The sequence below is a fragment of the Oncorhynchus keta genome, chromosome 35 (genome assembly GCF_023373465.1).
Source record: "Oncorhynchus keta strain PuntledgeMale-10-30-2019 chromosome 35, Oket_V2, whole genome shotgun sequence".
In the NCBI taxonomy this organism is placed as follows: Eukaryota; Metazoa; Chordata; class Actinopteri; order Salmoniformes; family Salmonidae; genus Oncorhynchus; species Oncorhynchus keta.
In genome coordinates, this window is record NC_068455.1 from 57,647,922 (window position 1) to 57,664,785 (window position 16,864).

Below are 16,864 nucleotides of genomic sequence, written 5' to 3' on the forward strand. Positions count from 1 at the left end.
GGCCTACATCAGAAACATGTATTGAGCATTAAAACCAGAACCCCCTAAAAGCACAATCTACTTAAAAAAAAATGTTAAAAACAATATTAATCCTAATATTCCCTTGAAAGTGAAATATGGTGAAGGATAATGGATCAATTTTTATTGAGGCTTCGGTCATTATCCGAGAGTGCTTACTTGGTGCGTAAAAGCGCCCATATCACCTATGCCCAAAATAACGGTCCTTAGAATGAATGAGAGAGGCCTCATGCTCAGTGAATGAGAGGTTCCATTCGATGTTCCGGTGATTGCGCCCCCTCCCTGTTCTAGAATCTGAGAATTGAGGGTGACCACGCCTGCGCACTAAGCACAATATTGCCTAGGTTCATTTCATGGGTATTTGGAAAGGCTGGGTGAGGGAGTGAGCGAAAGGCGGAGAGTGCGAGGCTACGGACATTGTGGGTTTAAGGTTCCCACTCTTTTTAGGCTGGCGGCTGACCCAAGCGTATGTCCCCCCCCTCCCCCCTCCCCCAACGAGAACGATTTCGACGGAGCCGCAGGACAAAATAGGGAGGATAGTGGAAGCGACTGGAATGAGAGAAGAAGAGAGCTGATTTAGGAGATAAGGTACTACAGACAGAGGCATCGCGGCGGTAGACACCAACTAGACAACGGTAGCTACGGACGAAGGGAGAAAAAGGAAGACATAAAAAAGTGGGAAGGTTTGACAGTTTTGTAAAGCGAACAGAGTAAACAAATTGTGGAAACGTTAGTTCACCGGGTAAGTTATGCCTACTTATCATAACGTGAAAATAACGGGTGTGATTTTGCGTGAGACTAACTAACATTGCCTATGCTCGTCTGCTCATAGCTGTCACCTTATTTTCATTCTACATAGCTGCTCCCTTGTGAGCATTATGAGATGATAGCCTACCAATAAAACAACATTGCATTGTTGTATTGTAGGCTATCAAGTTTGATAGCCTATAAGCAATAAGCTGTTAAATTGCCCTTGCTCAATGCCCACTGATAAAGTTTCCGTTACCTATCAGCCAATCAAATGTATAATGTCATGCATATCTTCGGTGGGACGATTTTACACATAGAGATTGACCAAAATAACTTGGGACCGAAACTCAAACCTACCGCTATGCTCGCCGTAGCCTTATCATGCGCATTAGCTTTGTCATTTTACTCTAGTAGCCTACATTCCTATCAACAATGTGCGACGTAGCCTTTTCAGTGTATCAAGACCACGATTTCTCCTTGTGCGGTTCATGCAACAATGTTACACTTGCCTCTCGGCTGGAGCGGAGCCCCCATATTAGTTAGTGGGCCTCAGCCCCCTAGCAGTGCGCATGCATGCAACGATGCCGTCACTGACAGCCGGTTCACGTTTTGTGCGCACTAGGCCGCGCTAGGCTCCTACACTGCGGAGAAGACACGCGTGTTATAAAAATGTGACAGCGACAGTTTGTCTGTTACTAATATGTCAATGAACATATCCTTATTATGAATGTGTGTTTACGTGCAACCGATAGTCTCAAATTGGCCTTGTGCGTGTCAAGCGCCGTGGTTAAGCCTCTGCCAGTATAATCAGTCGTTTCCCAGTAGGCCTAGGCTATGGCTGCAGACCGAATTAAATCACAGTAAATTCATTGGAATATGCTTTATGATGCAATACTTTTGTAGCTCTTTCTGTTAAATGGATATAACTTTCCACCAATACCTTTGCCATTATTCTAACAGCAAGTTGACCTTTATAATATTATTGACGTTATAACCAAGAACAACAAGTTGACCGTTATAATATTCTTGACGTTACAACCACGAACAGCAAGTTGACCGTTATAATATTATTGACATTATAACCAAGGCTGACGCACGCGTGCATTGCTTTTGGCCAGGCATGGGGCCTTTCCTTGAATCGCGTGCATTCCTCCGCCGCGATATATAGTCTCACCCACTCGGCAAATAATATACTTGTTTCCATAGTCCATTATTTGTAAATGTTCTAATGTTTGTGTCAATTGCACAAAAGTAGCATAGAGAAGGCCTATACATTTTTCAGAAAAGTGTTATATCCCATTGCTCATAGTGAGTAGGCAATGGCTAACTGGTCCAGTTAAGAGGTGCCCTATCTCGTTACTTTATTTAGCTCGATATTATCTTTTTTCTTTCTCCTAATATCAGTGAACCAGCTCTTTATTCATTTGTTGTATTCAATTCATAATGTTGCATTTCTTAACGTTATTTAGTCAAATATGCAATTATTCCACTGGAGTGTGGTCATTTGGACACATTTAAAATGATTCTTGAAAATTCACAATAGGAGACAGTGTAGGCCTACTGTACACTTCATTACACTGCAAACAGTGTTAACATCATACCAAGTGCAGTAGGCCATCATTTTTATATTGCTCAATAATGTGTTTATTGCTAGAAATAGGAATACAGGAATACACTCTCTTTTTATTTATTCTTTAGCAAAACCTTTTCAACATCTATTGTAGATGTATCAGCATTTCAGTCATTTCCCAAGAATAAGCCATAACTAATATGTATTAGAATGGAGTTAGAGGTAAGTAGACCACTTGGAGTAATTGGACCCCCTTGCCCCAATCCCAGGACTCCTCAGTATCTGTGGGGTGTCATTACCAGTGATGTCATTACCAGCGGTGTCATTAACCAGATCTTAGTCCTCATTAACATTTTATGTTTACATTTGGTCATTTAGCAGACGCTCTTAGCTAGAGTGACTTACAGTTAGTGCATTCATCTTAATAAGATAGCTGGGTTGGACAACCACATATGTCAGTCATAGTAAGTTCATTTTCCCCCAATACCGTAGCTATCAGCAAAGTCAGTGCTAGTAGGGGGAGGGAAAAGTCAAGTGCGAGTGTTATGTCATGAAAGGCAATCTTTTTTTTCTTTCTTTTTTCCCCAACCTCTTCCCACATTCCCCCTCCCCCCTGTGACATCATTGCCTCGGCAGCAGGTATGGCAGACGCAGACGTCGACTTCCAGACAGGCGATGCCGGGGCATCCGCCACCTTCCCCCAGCAGTGCTCGGCCCTGCGCAAGAATGGCTTCGTGGTGCTGAAGGGACGACCCTGCAAGATCGTGGAGATGTCCACGTCCAAGACCGGCAAACACGGCCACGCTAAGGTCAGTGGTGCCCGATTTGACTGCAGCCATTTGTATAGCCCTGGCTGGTGTGCAGACATGAAGGCATGTCTGACATCATACTATCTTGCCCTTGTTTCTGAGTCTGTACGTATTGTCTACAACTCCCTGAACAGTTTGTGTTTTCTTTCCTTTATGGGCAGGTCCACATGGTTGGTATTGACATCTTCAACGGAAAGAAGTATGAGGATATCTGTCCCTCTACCCACAACATGGACGTACCCAACATCAAGAGACTAGACTACCAGGTGAGAGGACATTGGAACGGCCAAAGCAGTGAGGGGGACAGAAAGCACAGAGGGAGAGAAGGAGAAGTAGTGAGAAAGAGGTATGGCTGGTTTGAGTGAGATGGCCAATTAGGTAACACTCACTCTCAAACAAAATGGCCACGTCACTGGTAATAGATGTCCCTTGTGCATTCTGATTCCCTATTTGTAATTCCCTGACTCAATCCCCTGCTTGACTTACACTGGAAGATTTGTGAGGCTTGACTAGGTGTCAGCAGTATGGTGGAACCTCCCTTTTGCCCAGGGATCATCAACTAGATTCAGCCACAGGCTGATTTTATCTTGAGCGGATGATCGGGGGGGCGGAACATGAATACAAATCGTTTGTAGTCGGCAAATTGCCTGCGTGGGAATACTTAGGAACAGATTTCCAAAAATGTAATAATTTGGAACTGATTTACTGGTGTTTTACAGTCTTTTATGTCCAACAATGAAATTGTGAAATGTTATGTTTTTGCTCAGAAAACTTGGGGGGCCAAATAAAACCACCCACGGGCCAAATTCATCCCGCTTGGCCGCCAGTTGGAGAACCCTGCTATAGCCTATTAATAGGCAGTGGAGACATTAGCATTTTCCCCGTACCAATCCAGTGCTGTTTAAGCCATGAGGAAAAGTCAATGAGGGTGGAGGAACACATAATGGAGTTTGTAGGGGAATGTAATCACAGTGGTGTGTCTAGTAAAACTCTGGGATGGAAAGCCTTTGACCTACACCAGCACTAGTTCCAAACTTTCTCATGGTCCTTCGAGCCGGATAGGGAACCTCAAGTGGGTAGCTGTTTTTTCTCCTGTGTTCATTTTTACCCTCTTTCATGGCGGGAGACTCTGGCACTGTGGGTGGACATGACAGTCAGTTGATTGGAGAGCACGCAGGAGCTCTAATTGATTGATTGATTGACAGGGCAGTCACAAAAGGGTCAGAAATGAAAAGAGTACTTTTCATGCGTCTCTCTTTTCTGTCATCCTCCTTTCCCTCCCTCCTCTCTTCCCCCTGCAGTTGATTGGGATCACGGATGGTTACTTGTCTCTGCTCCAGGACAGCGGTGAAGTGAGAGAGGACCTGAAGATGCCAGAAGGAGACATGGGCAAAGAAATCGAAACCAAGTACGACGCTGGAGAGGAGATTCTGGTCAGTGGTGTTCCTCATCCTACTTCTTCTATGATTCTCCCTTCGACAAGAAATTGCCTACATTGCTATTAAGCATGGCGGTTTTGTAAGACACAGTGTTGCATGGGAGTAGCACTTTTGCTTAAGTCCAGAGATTTTATTGTCCTTATTCAGTCCTTTGTACCTCCTCTACATAAGCAGTTGTGTAGGTAGACATATCTGATTCATGTTTTCCACTCCTCTTCTGATCCATTTACCCAGTGTGTGTTTGGTGGAAATTCCATACAATGGGATTAAGTACTTAAGTAAAAATACTTTAAAATACTACTTAAGTATTTTGGGGGGCTATCTGTACTTTACTATTCATATTTTTGATAACTTTTAACTTTACTACATTCCTTATGAAAATATTGTACTTTTTACTCCATGCATTTTCCTTGACACCCAAAAGTACTCGTTACATTTTGAATGCTTAGCAGGACAGGAAAATGATCCAATTCGCACACCAATGAAGAGAACATCCCTGGTCATCTCTACTGCCTCTGATCTGGTGGATTCACCAAATACAAATGCTTTGTTTGTAAATGAGTGTTGGATTGTGTCCCTGGCTATCCGTAAATTTAAAAACACAAAAATCTGGTGTGCTTAATATAAAGATTTTGAAATATATATATTTTTTTACTTTAACTTTTAATACTTTAATATATTTAAAACCAAACACTTAAAACCAAACACTATATTTAAAACCAAAAGACTTTTACTGAAGTAGTATTTTACTGGGTGACTTTCACATAAGTCATTTTCCACTACGGTATCTTTACTTATACTGAGGTATGACAATTGAGTACTTTTTCCACCACTGATTCCATATGTATTATAGCTGCTATAGTCATATTGAACCTGTATACTTACATTACTTCTGGGAATTGAATGTCCCTGTCACGAATAGTTCAAATTAGCAGAGTACACAAATACCCTCACTTATCAATGAAGACTGGCAGGACTAGGGTTACATGGAATTTGGGAGTAAGACAGTACAGTATGTAGCACATACCAGTCTCTACTGGGAATCGATATCATGCTCTCAGCAGCACTCTGCAAAGTGTTATGGTTTAGGGCACAGGAGGTTGGTGGCACCTTAATTGGGGAGGACAGGCTTGTGGTAATGATTGGAGCGAAATAGGTGGAATGGTATCAAAAACTTGCCATTCCATTTGCTCTGTTCCAGCCATGATTAGGAGCCGTCCTCCCCTCAGCAGCCTCCACTGGTTTGGGGGTAACAATTGCTTCAAGTCTCAGTGAAAGGGATGATGTCACAGCCTAAGATAGACACACCTAGTTTACTTCGACTACACTGTTCTGCTAATTAAAATGAATGTATTTTTGTTTGTTTCCCAGATCACTGTTCTGTCTGCGATGAATGAGGAGGCTGCAGTTGCCATCAAGGCCATGGCTAAATAAGACACTGCAGGTAAATGCAAAGGCTTTCTGTATCCCAACTGAACTACATGTCACCTCATACACACACTGCCTGTGACAAAAGTGCCTGGACACACGTGTGTGTGTGTGTGTGTGTGTGTGTGTGTGTGTGTGTGTGTGTGTGTGTGTGTGTGTGTGTGTGTGTGTGTGTGTGTGTGTGTGTGTGTGTGTGTGTGTGTGTGTGTGTGTGTGTGTGTGTGTGTGTGTGTGATGCCACAGGACACTTTTTAACATGCACGTGCATTGCCAGGTTACACGTACATAACACTGTATGTCTATGGACCAAGGGGAAGGCAACTCCAAGACTGCTTTTTGGAGAACATCTCTATTCAAGACCTTGAACTACAGGGACGTTGGCACAACAGGAGTTATGGTTAATGTTGATCAAGGTCTTTCTGAATGTATCTTATTTATTTGTATGTCTTTTTTATCAGCTAAGCTTAGGTACATGTTTTACTTTGCCTAAGGACGCACTGAAACACTTTGGCTGGTCCCCCAGGCGACTTATTTATTTGTTTTTATATCACAGGGGGTTGGTGGCATCTTAATTGGTGGAGGACGGGCTCGTGGGAAAGGCTGGAGTGGAATAGGTGGAATGGTGTCAAATACATAATCATGTCTGTAACTGCACAAATGGAATGGCCTCAAACACATGCACAATGTGCCATTATTATGAACCGTCCTCCCCTCAGCAGCCTCCTGTGTTTGAAATGTTACTGTTGGTTTACCTGTTTGTAGTCTTCATTCGCACTACAGTATATGTCTGTTTTGAAAAACATGTTGAAACAAGGGAATTGTTTAAGAGTACTATACAATATACTGGGGATGTCTTGTTTTTCCATGTACATTGCATTCGGAAAGTATTCAGACCCCTTGACTTTTTCCACATTTTGTTACCTTTACAGCCTTATTCTGAAATGGATTAAATAGTTTTTTTCCTCATCAATTTACACAAAACCCCATAATGACAAAGCAAAAACAGGTTTTTAGAAATGTTTGCAAATAAAATACAAAAGAAAACTGAAATATCACATTTACATAAGTATTTACTCAGTACTTTGTTGAAGCACCTTTGGCAACGATTACAGCCTCGAGTCTTCTTAGGTATGACGCTACAAACTTGGCACACCTGTATTTGGGGAGTTTCTTTCTTTTCTTTCTCCCATTCTTCTCTGCAGATCCTCTCAAGCTCTGTCACGTTGGATGGGGAGCGTTGCTGCACAGCTTTTTTCAGGTCTCTCCAGAGATCGATCGGGTTCAAGTCCGGGCTCTGGCTGGGCCACTCAAAGACATTCAGAGACTTGTCCAATAGGCACTCCTGATGCTGCCACCACCATGCTTCACAGTAGGGATGGTGCCAGGTTTCCTCTCGACGTGACGCTTGGCATTCAGTCCAAAGAGTTCAATCTTGGTTTCATCAGACCAGAGCATCTTGTTTCTGTAATATTTCAGTTTTTATTTTTTTAATAAATTTGCTAAATTTAAAAAAAAAAAAAACAGTTTTTGATTTGTCATTATGGGGTATTGTGAGTAGATTGATGAGGGAGGGGGACTATTTAATCAATCTAAGAATAAGGCTGTAACGTAACAAAATGTGGAAAAAGTCAAGGGGTCTGAATACTTTCCGAATGCACTGTATATTATATGAAATCTGTGAAAGGTACAGTACTGTTACAGCAATGGACTTGCCTACCCCTTATGCACGTATTACTTGCTTACATATGTTGTTATTTATTTACAGTATTTATGTATGAGCACATGTATATATAAAGAGTTGTTTTATATAGATTCCAATGCTTGGTGTATTTGTGTGAATGTAATGGTGTATTTACAGTGAGCTCCAAAAGTATTGGGACAGTGAGCTCCAAATGTATTGGGACAGTGACACATTTTTGGTTGTTTTGGCTCCGAAATGATAATGACTATGAGGTTAAAGTGCAGACTGTCCGCTTTAATTTTGAGGGTATTTTCTTTGATATCGGGTGGACCGTTTAGAAATGACAAAGCGTTTTGTACATTTTCCCCCCTCCGTTTTAGGGGACCAAAAGTATTGGGACAAATTCACTTATGCGTATTAAAGTGGTCAAAAGTTGAGTATTTGGCTCCATATTCTTAGCGCCCAATGATTACACAAAGCTTGTGACTCTACAAACTTGTTGGATGCATAAGGATTAATGATGGAGAAAGCTAATGCACCAAACAAGTTTGTAGTCACAACTTGATCTAACTAATCATTGCACGTATGAATTTGTCCCAATACTAAAATGGGGGGGACTATGTGCAAAAAGTGCTGTAATTTATAAACAGTTCACCCAATATGGATGAAAATACCCTCAAATCAAAGCTGTCTACACTTCAACCTCATAGTAATTGTATCATTTCAAATCCAAAGTGCTGGAGTACAGAGCCGAAACAACAAATGTGTCACTGTCCCAATACCTTTGGAGCTCACTGTATATGAAATGTGCACTATGTGAGGTCAAGGTTGTTAAATGTGTGGTGGGTTACTGTATTTTGATGGTATGTGAAAGGATCTTTGTATTTTTTGAATGTTCGGAGTCCATACTGTATGTACCTCAATGTACTTGTGAACTGTTTTGTATTGATGCACACTAAATTATCCTGTCCACTTTGTTTTCTTTCTTCCCGTCTCTCCTTCCTATCCCTACGTGTCTCTTCCTCAATCACTTCATCTTCCCTTTTTCCCCCTTTTCTACCTATCCTACCCCTGTACTTTCCTTGTCCTCCCCACTCTCTTTCAGGAGTTAACAAGATGCACTGGACCTGGAAAAGGGAGGGAGTAAGGCCACGTCAATGCTATTCTCCCACTTTTGTTTTTGTAATCTCTCTCCCTCTCACTGTACTTTCTTCGCCCTTCTCTGGGTTAAATTAGGAACGCAATTCAATAAATAATTGGAAATGGCAAAACATTCTCTCCACACACACACACACACACAGGTCAACACCTGTATAGATGAAACGGAGAGAGAAGGTAGAATAGAGAAAGAAGTGTTTTCTCACAAACAAATTGCCACCTATGAGGGCAGGGCGTAAGTAACTACTGTACCTAGTCAAGGGAGGAGGGGTGAGAATCTCACAAATGTCTGTTTTGTACATTTTTCCGATTCATCAAGGGCTTCTTCAACTCTATGCATGAGTGATGGATGCTGTTCTGTTTAGGAGCTCATTCAGCGGGAGCACTGTGCTTGGAATGTTACAATAGAAATATAGCATACAGCATTGAAATTGGTGCCAGTTCTAGAACATGGAGATTGTGTCAGGTCTATACGTTCCATTTCTATCTGACGTTCCGAGCGATCCGCCCTTCTGAATGAGCCCCTTCTGTCTTGTTCAATATTTTGTGTAACGTATAGCACCTAAACCTGTCTGTTAAAAACGTGTCATGATTTACATGCTAGGACCAGGGCCCAGATTCACAAAACCTTCTTAAGAAGAAATGTCTTAACAGCCATTTTTTCCTTAACTATAGACTTATGCTGAAAGTTAAACACAGTTGCTATCCCTCAAAAAAGGTTATTGGAAATTAACTTGCGCTATTTCTTATGTTTCTCCTTTTAAGTAAGATGTTAAGAAGAAATTAGATTCTTGAATATAAAGTTGGGGGATTTGTTCCTAATTCCAAGATAGCTAAACCCTTTGTCTTGAACTCAGGGCAGTGAGAGAAAAAGCTCATGAAAGCAATTGAACATGTTTAATTCACTCACAAACCTCATCTGAAAGTTTCAGTATTTATTATTTTAAACCCAAGAACATACTAGAACAGTAATCTCAGTAGAAAATAGGATTGCCTTTGCCAGTTAAATGTTGTTGCCTGGCAACCGATTTAAGAAGACTAACAAGATATGAGAAGTTTGTAGGAAAATCATAAAATCTTAAGATAAAGGATTTTTTTCTTAAGAATATTCTTATGCAAGTGTTTTATGAATCTGGGGCCAGTTCTTTGAGTAGGAGTTGAACAAGTGTCACACAGTAGCATTTGGGAGAAATTAAACTAGCAACCCAATTCCAGTGTCAATTTCAGTCTTTCAGATATCTGATCAAGTCCGTGCACAAGACTAAGTCCTTTCTTTGCGCAATCGGCCCCTTATCTTCCATTACCCTCAAAGCCTGGGCAAAGACCTTATCGACAGGGGCTGCCAACAGGGCAGGTAGCTAGCTAGTAGACACACTGGGTCACCTAGAGAGAAGCATCAAGTTTTTGACCCATTATTACTTTGTACAAACTCATGAATGAGAAAAAGTTATGGCATTTGGTTTTTGCATTCACAAAAGTCCAAAATGTGCAGAATGTCTCCCCGCCCCAAAACAAATTAAAGAAGACACAAATTGTTAGAAATGGTGTGTGCTTTATTTATTTATTTCACGGACATAATAGTTTACGGTAATACATCCAAACACACAATACAATTGACAAAGTATAACACTATACAGTTTCACAGTGGAGAAAATGGTTTCCTAGAACCCCTAGGCCTCTAAAACTAAAGTAATACAGCACTAACAAAATAAACTATACAAGAAATATTACTACAAAGTCAACCATCAAAATCCAAGTTTTACTGTCCCATAATTCCAGTCTTCTAGAAGCCTATGAAATCTCAACGATAAGATCTCCTGGTAAAGGTAGTTTGGGCAGGTAAACATGGTTACTTGCTTTGGTGATAGAATCTCTGTCCACTCTGGGTGTGGGGGAGGAAAGCGTTGCGGGGAGCCGCTTGGGGAGAGCTCTGGAAAGGGGCCTGGTGGACGGAACAACGCCAATGAAATGTTATCAAGCAACAGCTAAGACCTTAAAGCTAAACCATGCATATTTGAAATGACCAAGTAATAATTGAAATTGAATATTATAGTTGACACATTAAAGATGTTTGCGTTCACTGTTAAGATTATTTCATACTCAAGATTCACACTGGTTTTCCTCTGGCTTTGGCTATGAGAGCTTGGACAAATTGTGCAAGAAAACAAAAATACAAATCACTTTTCAGTCTATGCTTTAATAAAGAGCACGAGTAAAGCAATAACCAACTTTTTCCAAAATAACCTCTTTCTGAGGCACTCATATTTCTGATGGGGGTGATGGATCAACAGTGGGCAGTAACAGTAAGATGTGGGGTAGGGAGGGGGTAATGAGGTGTACCTTGGGAGTGGGGATCTGGACAGCCATGGAGGGAGTAGGGAGCAGGCTAGCAGCGGATGTATGGAGGGCTTGGGGGTGCATGGGTCTCAGAGCACCCTGGAAAAACACAAGAGGAGTTTAGGGAAAGACAAGGAAAGGACAAGAGGTAAGAGTGAGGACTCCGATTTGAATTGACATTTGTGCACTAAGCACTTAAACATTAAAACAGATTCACAACAAAGTGTATTGGTTGAATAGAGAACTCAACCTTATATAATAGGCACGTCTTGAAAGTGCATCTTCCCCCCTATCTGTCTGACCAGTGGTCTTACCGCGTCAGTGAAGCCAGACTGTTGGTTGGCATGTTCCAACTGCTTCTGAAGGGGTATTCCAGCACCAGGGATGAATCCAGGCTGGGATGTGAAGTGACTATGAACAGCATAGCCTGGCTGCTGATGAGGGAGGTACTGCATTGCCTGGAATGCAGACACACCTAGGCAGGAGACAGAAACAATCAGATTGGGTATTAAGGTATTAACCCATTCACATCCAAGTACTATCTTTAGTACAATATCAACACGTGCCACAGAACAAATTCTGTTTGGTGGAAACTCATGAAATTGTTTCAACATAGTTAGTACAAGTGTCTAGACAGGCCACATTGACGTCATCCATCTATAAAATTTGAACAAATAATTCTAAGCACAACTTTGACAGTGGAGGCACTGTCAAAGTTGTGCTTAGAATTATTTGTTCAAATTTTCTCAATGATCAGCATCTGTCTTTTTTTTAAATACATTTAAGAATCAAATTGTTTAAAAGCATATATAGGTCTTCCAGCAAGTATTCACAACCCTTGACTTTTCCACATTTTGCTGTGTTATAGATTACATTCAGATTGGTTTTGTCATAGGAATTACGTTTTTACAATTTGTTTTAACAAATTAATTAAAAATTAAAAGGAGAAATAATAGGCATCCACCTCTGTTAGGGAAAGACTAAATAAGTTCAGGAGTAAAATTGTGCTTAACAAGACACATAGTAATCTGCATGGACTCACTGTGTGCAATAATAGTGTTAAACATGATTTTTTTAAATGACCACCTCATCTCTTTACCCCACACATACAATTATCTCTAAGGTCCCGCAGTCGAGCGATTGCATTTTATCAATGGCAATTTGAATGCACAAAATTACAGTGACAAGTTCCTGAGGCCCATTGTGAGGCCATATTTGTTTTTAAGGTATCTGTGACCAACAGATGCATATTTGATTATCCCGGTCATGTGAAATCCATAAATTAGGGCCTAATGAATGAATTTCATTTTGACTCATTTCCTCATATGAACTGTAACTCAGAAAAATCGGATAATTTTAAATGTTGCGTTTATATTTTTGTTCAGTATAGATATGTTTGTTAGAAAGAATACTTGATTTCCCTTGACGGAGTGATGCGGAATGTAAAAAGTGGCAGAACCTATCCCACTCTCCCCTATTGAAAAATGTCCGTTATGGACATGAATAGTTTAAGGCAACAGTAAACCTGTTAGGATGCTATAATCTATTTCGTAAACTGAAATAAGATAATTAACAAACCCATTTGAAAAACTAAAGCTATACTGAAATTATTACATTTCACTCCAAAACTAAATAAAATAAAAACCATCATGAACTATGTTCAGTTTCCTTCCACCATATTTGTTTTGCACCAGCTTCAGTGCTATTCCTTTTAAAACCAAGTCACATTGAGATTTTCTTTATATTTCAAACCTAACCTATGACCTGACCCATCACCTGCAGTATTACAACCCCCCCACTAGCAATATCTCCACAAACTATTCAATGCAAATGGCTCTTAGCCTCCCACAAATGTTTTCTCCCTTACACTAAAACAAAGACAAAATATTTTATGCAACTAAAACTAAATTAAAAACTAGCAAATCAGGTCTGAAAACGAAAATCAACTTAACTGAATTTCAAATTAAAATCCCAGCCACACACATCCTACCTCTGATCTGGGAACTGCTGGCAAAGCTGACAGGTACAGAGGGGCCGGGGGCGTAGGTGGAGGGGTGTTGTGTCTGGGCCACGCCGTAGCTCTCATGGACCGACTGACTACCCCCAAACTGTCCGTGCTCAGCTGGGCCCGCACTGAACCCAGCCTGGTTCTGGTAGTGACGGCCCTGTGGAGCGAGGAGAGTGAAACGGTCACTCTAAGCAAATCACACAGAGCACGGGTTATGCGTCTGTTGGCATCATTGACATTTTCTATGGCTCAGTGGGTAGGGGCGTGGTGTTTGGAACTACAGAGTTAAGGATTTGATTCCAGCTTGGGCCGAATAGTGATGTCTGGAACTCCATTTATTGACCACATTGCTCCTCAGACACAAGTGAAAAGTGTGCTTCATAGAAAGCTCTCAAATGGTTAGAAAGGATATTACACATGCGGAGGGCTTGCCAGTTGCCACTCACCGGGTTGACCGGTGTTGGAAACAACTGCTTACTGCGCTCCGACAGCAGTCCCCCGGCCCTGTTGTGACTGACTGGACTGCCTGACAGAGGGGAGAGAACAACAAAAAAAGGGATGAGAGATGAGTATAGTGAAGTGACAGGTGTCAGTGAAGTCACTGAAGACATTTGTGGAGAGAAACAATGTGCCACATATATTGAAAATCAAAAGGTCTGGTAGATGACCATATTATTATGATTATTATGTAATTGATAGGAGATTGCATTTATGAACAGATGTAGGCTAAACCTTACATTCAATGTTAAGGAGATGCTGTCCTGTGTGCATGGTTAGACTGGGCTGGTAGCTGGCTGACGTCAGTGTTGTGATGTCACTGCAGGAGATGTAAAAACAGGTGAGATATCTGACAGGAGAACTCAAACAATCAGCAAATCCTGATATCTATGGCCTTACTACAATCACATTCCTAATCCAAACTGGGAGTATTGCATTTCAATCATCTGAAGTGGATCCTTGACCTTGACCTTTTCTACACCTACATTAACATTATAATAATAACAATAGTAATACATGGGATTTTAAGAGCCTTTAAAACAAAAACAAAAAAGGACACTATGTTAAGGAAGCTTGACCGGTGAAAGCACATTTCTAGACACATCCAGGCATCCAAACTGTTTTCACCTAAGCTGTTTCCATGTCGGTAAATATTAAGGAAAGAAGACAAGGAAAGAAAGCCACTTAAGATTATTGAGATGCACCTGAGGAGTCATAGAGGCTCAATTCCTCTCACCTCTGCTCCTTCCTGCGTCTCTTCTCCTCCTCGTGCAGGACCTTCTTCAGCTGGAGGAAGAGCTGATGCTTCTCCTCCTGAAGTCCCTGCAGTTTCTCCCCCATCTTCATCACCTGTGAGGAGGAAAAGGGAGGTGAAGAGACGGTTAAGGTGAACAAGTTATTTCTCTGATTGATCTCCATCTGTTTGTATGTTGTTATGACTTTCTCTGACCTGTTCTTTGGTCTCCTCCAAGGACATCCTCTCCTCTATCTCTTTTGTTCTCTTTCTCTCTTCTTCCTCTTTCATCTTCTGCTCCATCATCTTGTCCACCTCTTCCTCCTCTGAGATTAGGAAGAAAATAAATCACCTTGAGAACAATGAGAAATGTGCACCAATTCCAACAAGATAATTGTGGAAGCAAATCAGGCTTCCAGTTACGGTTGGTGAGGAATGCAGTAGTCAAGCAAAGCCTTGTGATATCTCACCTTGTCTTTTACGCTCCCTTTCTCTCATGATGTGTTTGTGGAGGGCTCTGGCCATAGCGTTGGACAGCTTTGGTCTGTCCAGCAGAGCAGGCATGGTGACAGGCAGTGGAGGGGCCAGCTGAATGCAGCAGAATGGAGAAAATATGTTGAATAGTAGCTAGCTACATGCAGCAATGAAAAAGTGACAATTACCAGCTAGGAACTGAACATGTTGTTTTCTTCAAACATTTACTTTTTTGCGAATCGAAATACATAATCATAGCTATAGTTAATTGCATTAACCATCAGCTAGCTAACGTTGCGTTTAATCTGGCTATGCTAGTTGGTAACTAGAATTGCTAACTCAATGAAGAACGGCCAGCAGGCGTTAAATTGTAAACAGACTTTAGTTGCTTTATGAGTCTCCGCTTGGAGTTTGGTTGTTTTGCATAATTATAAAGCGGAAAATTACCGTTTTTCTACGAAAAACACTGACTTTTTGTCTGTATTGTAAATTTAAAAAAAATAATTCATGGTTAACCCCAACCAATACACTTCCGGTGTGAAATGGAGCTTCCTGTTTTGACTTCAGGGGAAACGTGGGAGTTTATAATTAGCGCGTGGCACAGACCTTGATCAGATGATATTATTTGGAATGACTGAAGTTCACGGCCGGCCCGCTCATTATACAGAATTAGGTGGCCGATTGACAAGGGCTGCATGTTCTGAGCTAAACTGACCAAGATGCACCTCCAATAACTACACTTTTATTTATTTTAGTTCACCTTTATTTAACCAGGTAAGCCAGTTGAGAACAAGTTCTCATTTACAACTGCGACCTGGCCAAGATAAAGCAAAGCAGAGCGACAAAAAACAACAACACAGAGTTACACATGGGATTAACAAAAGTACAGTCAATAACACGGTAGAAAAATCTAAATACAGTGTTTGCAAATGGAATAAGGAGGTAAGGCAATAAATAGGTCATAGTAACGAAGTAATTACAATTTAGCAAATTAACACTGTAGTGATAGATGTGCAGATGATGATGTGCAAGTAGAAATACTGGTGTGCAAAATAGCTAAAAAAGTCAATTAAAACAATATGGGGATGAGGTAGGTAGTTGGATGGGCTATTTACAGATGGGCTGTGTACAGCTGCAGCGATCGGTAAACTGCTCAGTTAACTGATGCTTAAAGTTAGTGAGGGAGATATAAGTCTCCAACTTCAGCGATTTTTGCAATTCGTTGCAGTCACTAGCAGCAGAGAACTGTAAGGAAAGGCGGCCAGAGTAAGCGTTGGCTTTGGGGATGAACAGTGAGATATACCTGCTGGAGTGCGTGCTACTGGTGGGTGTTTCTATGGTGACCAGTGAGCTGAGATAAGGAGCTTTACCTAGAAAAGACATAGATAACCTGGAGCCAGTGGGTCTGGCGACGAATATGTAGGGAGGGCCAGCCGACGAGAGCATACAGGTCGCAGTGGTGGGTGGTATATGGGGCTTTGGTGACAAAACGGATGGCACTGTGATAGGCTACATCCAGTTTGCTGAGTAGAGTGTTGGAGGCTATTTTTTAAATGACATCGCCGAAGTCAAGGATCGCTAGGATAATCCGTTTTACGAGGGTATGTTTGGAAGCATGAGTTAATGAGGCTTTGTTGCGAAATAGGATGCCGATTCTAGATTTAATTTTGGATTGGAGATGCTTAATATGAGTCTGGAAGGAGAGTTTACAGTCTAGCCAGACACCTAGGTATTTGTAGTTGTCCACATATTCTAAGTCAGAACCGTCCACAGTAGTGATGCTTGTCGGGCAGGCGGGTGCGGGCAGCGGTCGGTTGAAGAGCATGCATTTAGTTTTACTAGCATTTAAGAGCTGTTGGAGGCCACGGAAGGAGTGTTGTATGGTATTGAAGCTAGTTTGGAGGTTTATTGACACAGTGTCCAAAGGGCCAGATGTATGTATACAGAATGGTGTCGTCTGC

At 41.4% G+C, this 16,864-nt stretch overlaps 2 protein-coding genes across 6 annotated transcripts; one reads left to right on the top strand and one right to left on the bottom strand.

Annotated features, from left to right (window-relative positions):
• The first annotated feature begins 373 nt into the window (after nucleotides 1–373).
• On the top strand, nucleotides 374–10,395 carry LOC118368691 (eukaryotic translation initiation factor 5A-1). 4 transcript variants are annotated; one of them, XM_035752998.2, is made up of 6 exons: nucleotides 374–606; nucleotides 2,975–3,147; nucleotides 3,309–3,413; nucleotides 4,449–4,580; nucleotides 5,958–6,030; nucleotides 8,801–10,395. In XM_035752998.2, the coding sequence occupies exons 2-5, from the start codon at nucleotides 2,980–2,982 to the stop codon at nucleotides 6,018–6,020; spliced, it is 468 nt and encodes a 155-aa protein (XP_035608891.1). In that variant the 5' UTR covers nucleotides 374–606; nucleotides 2,975–2,979; the 3' UTR covers nucleotides 6,021–6,030; nucleotides 8,801–10,395. The 4 variants fall into 4 exon arrangements, with proteins under 4 accessions (XP_035608891.1, XP_035608892.1, XP_035608889.1 ...); XM_035752999.2 differs by lacking the exon at nucleotides 8,801–10,395 and adding an exon at nucleotides 6,289–7,832 and having other exon boundaries at nucleotides 374–760; XM_035752996.2 differs by having other exon boundaries at nucleotides 376–760.
• Nucleotides 10,386–15,497, bottom strand: LOC118368690 (G protein pathway suppressor 2-like). Of its 2 annotated transcripts, none has more exons than XM_035752994.1 (10): nucleotides 15,351–15,497; nucleotides 14,900–15,017; nucleotides 14,646–14,755; nucleotides 14,433–14,545; nucleotides 13,936–14,015; nucleotides 13,645–13,724; nucleotides 13,181–13,385; nucleotides 11,505–11,665; nucleotides 11,194–11,289; nucleotides 10,386–10,795 (listed from the first exon to the last, which is right to left on the bottom strand). In XM_035752994.1, the coding sequence occupies exons 2-10, from the start codon at nucleotides 14,991–14,993 to the stop codon at nucleotides 10,703–10,705; spliced, it is 1,032 nt and encodes a 343-aa protein (XP_035608887.1). In that variant the 5' UTR covers nucleotides 14,994–15,017; nucleotides 15,351–15,497; the 3' UTR covers nucleotides 10,386–10,702. The 2 variants fall into 2 exon arrangements, with proteins under 2 accessions (XP_035608887.1, XP_035608888.1); XM_035752995.2 differs by having other exon boundaries at nucleotides 13,181–13,355; nucleotides 15,351–15,496.
• Between the last annotated feature and the right edge of the window lie 1,367 nt (nucleotides 15,498–16,864).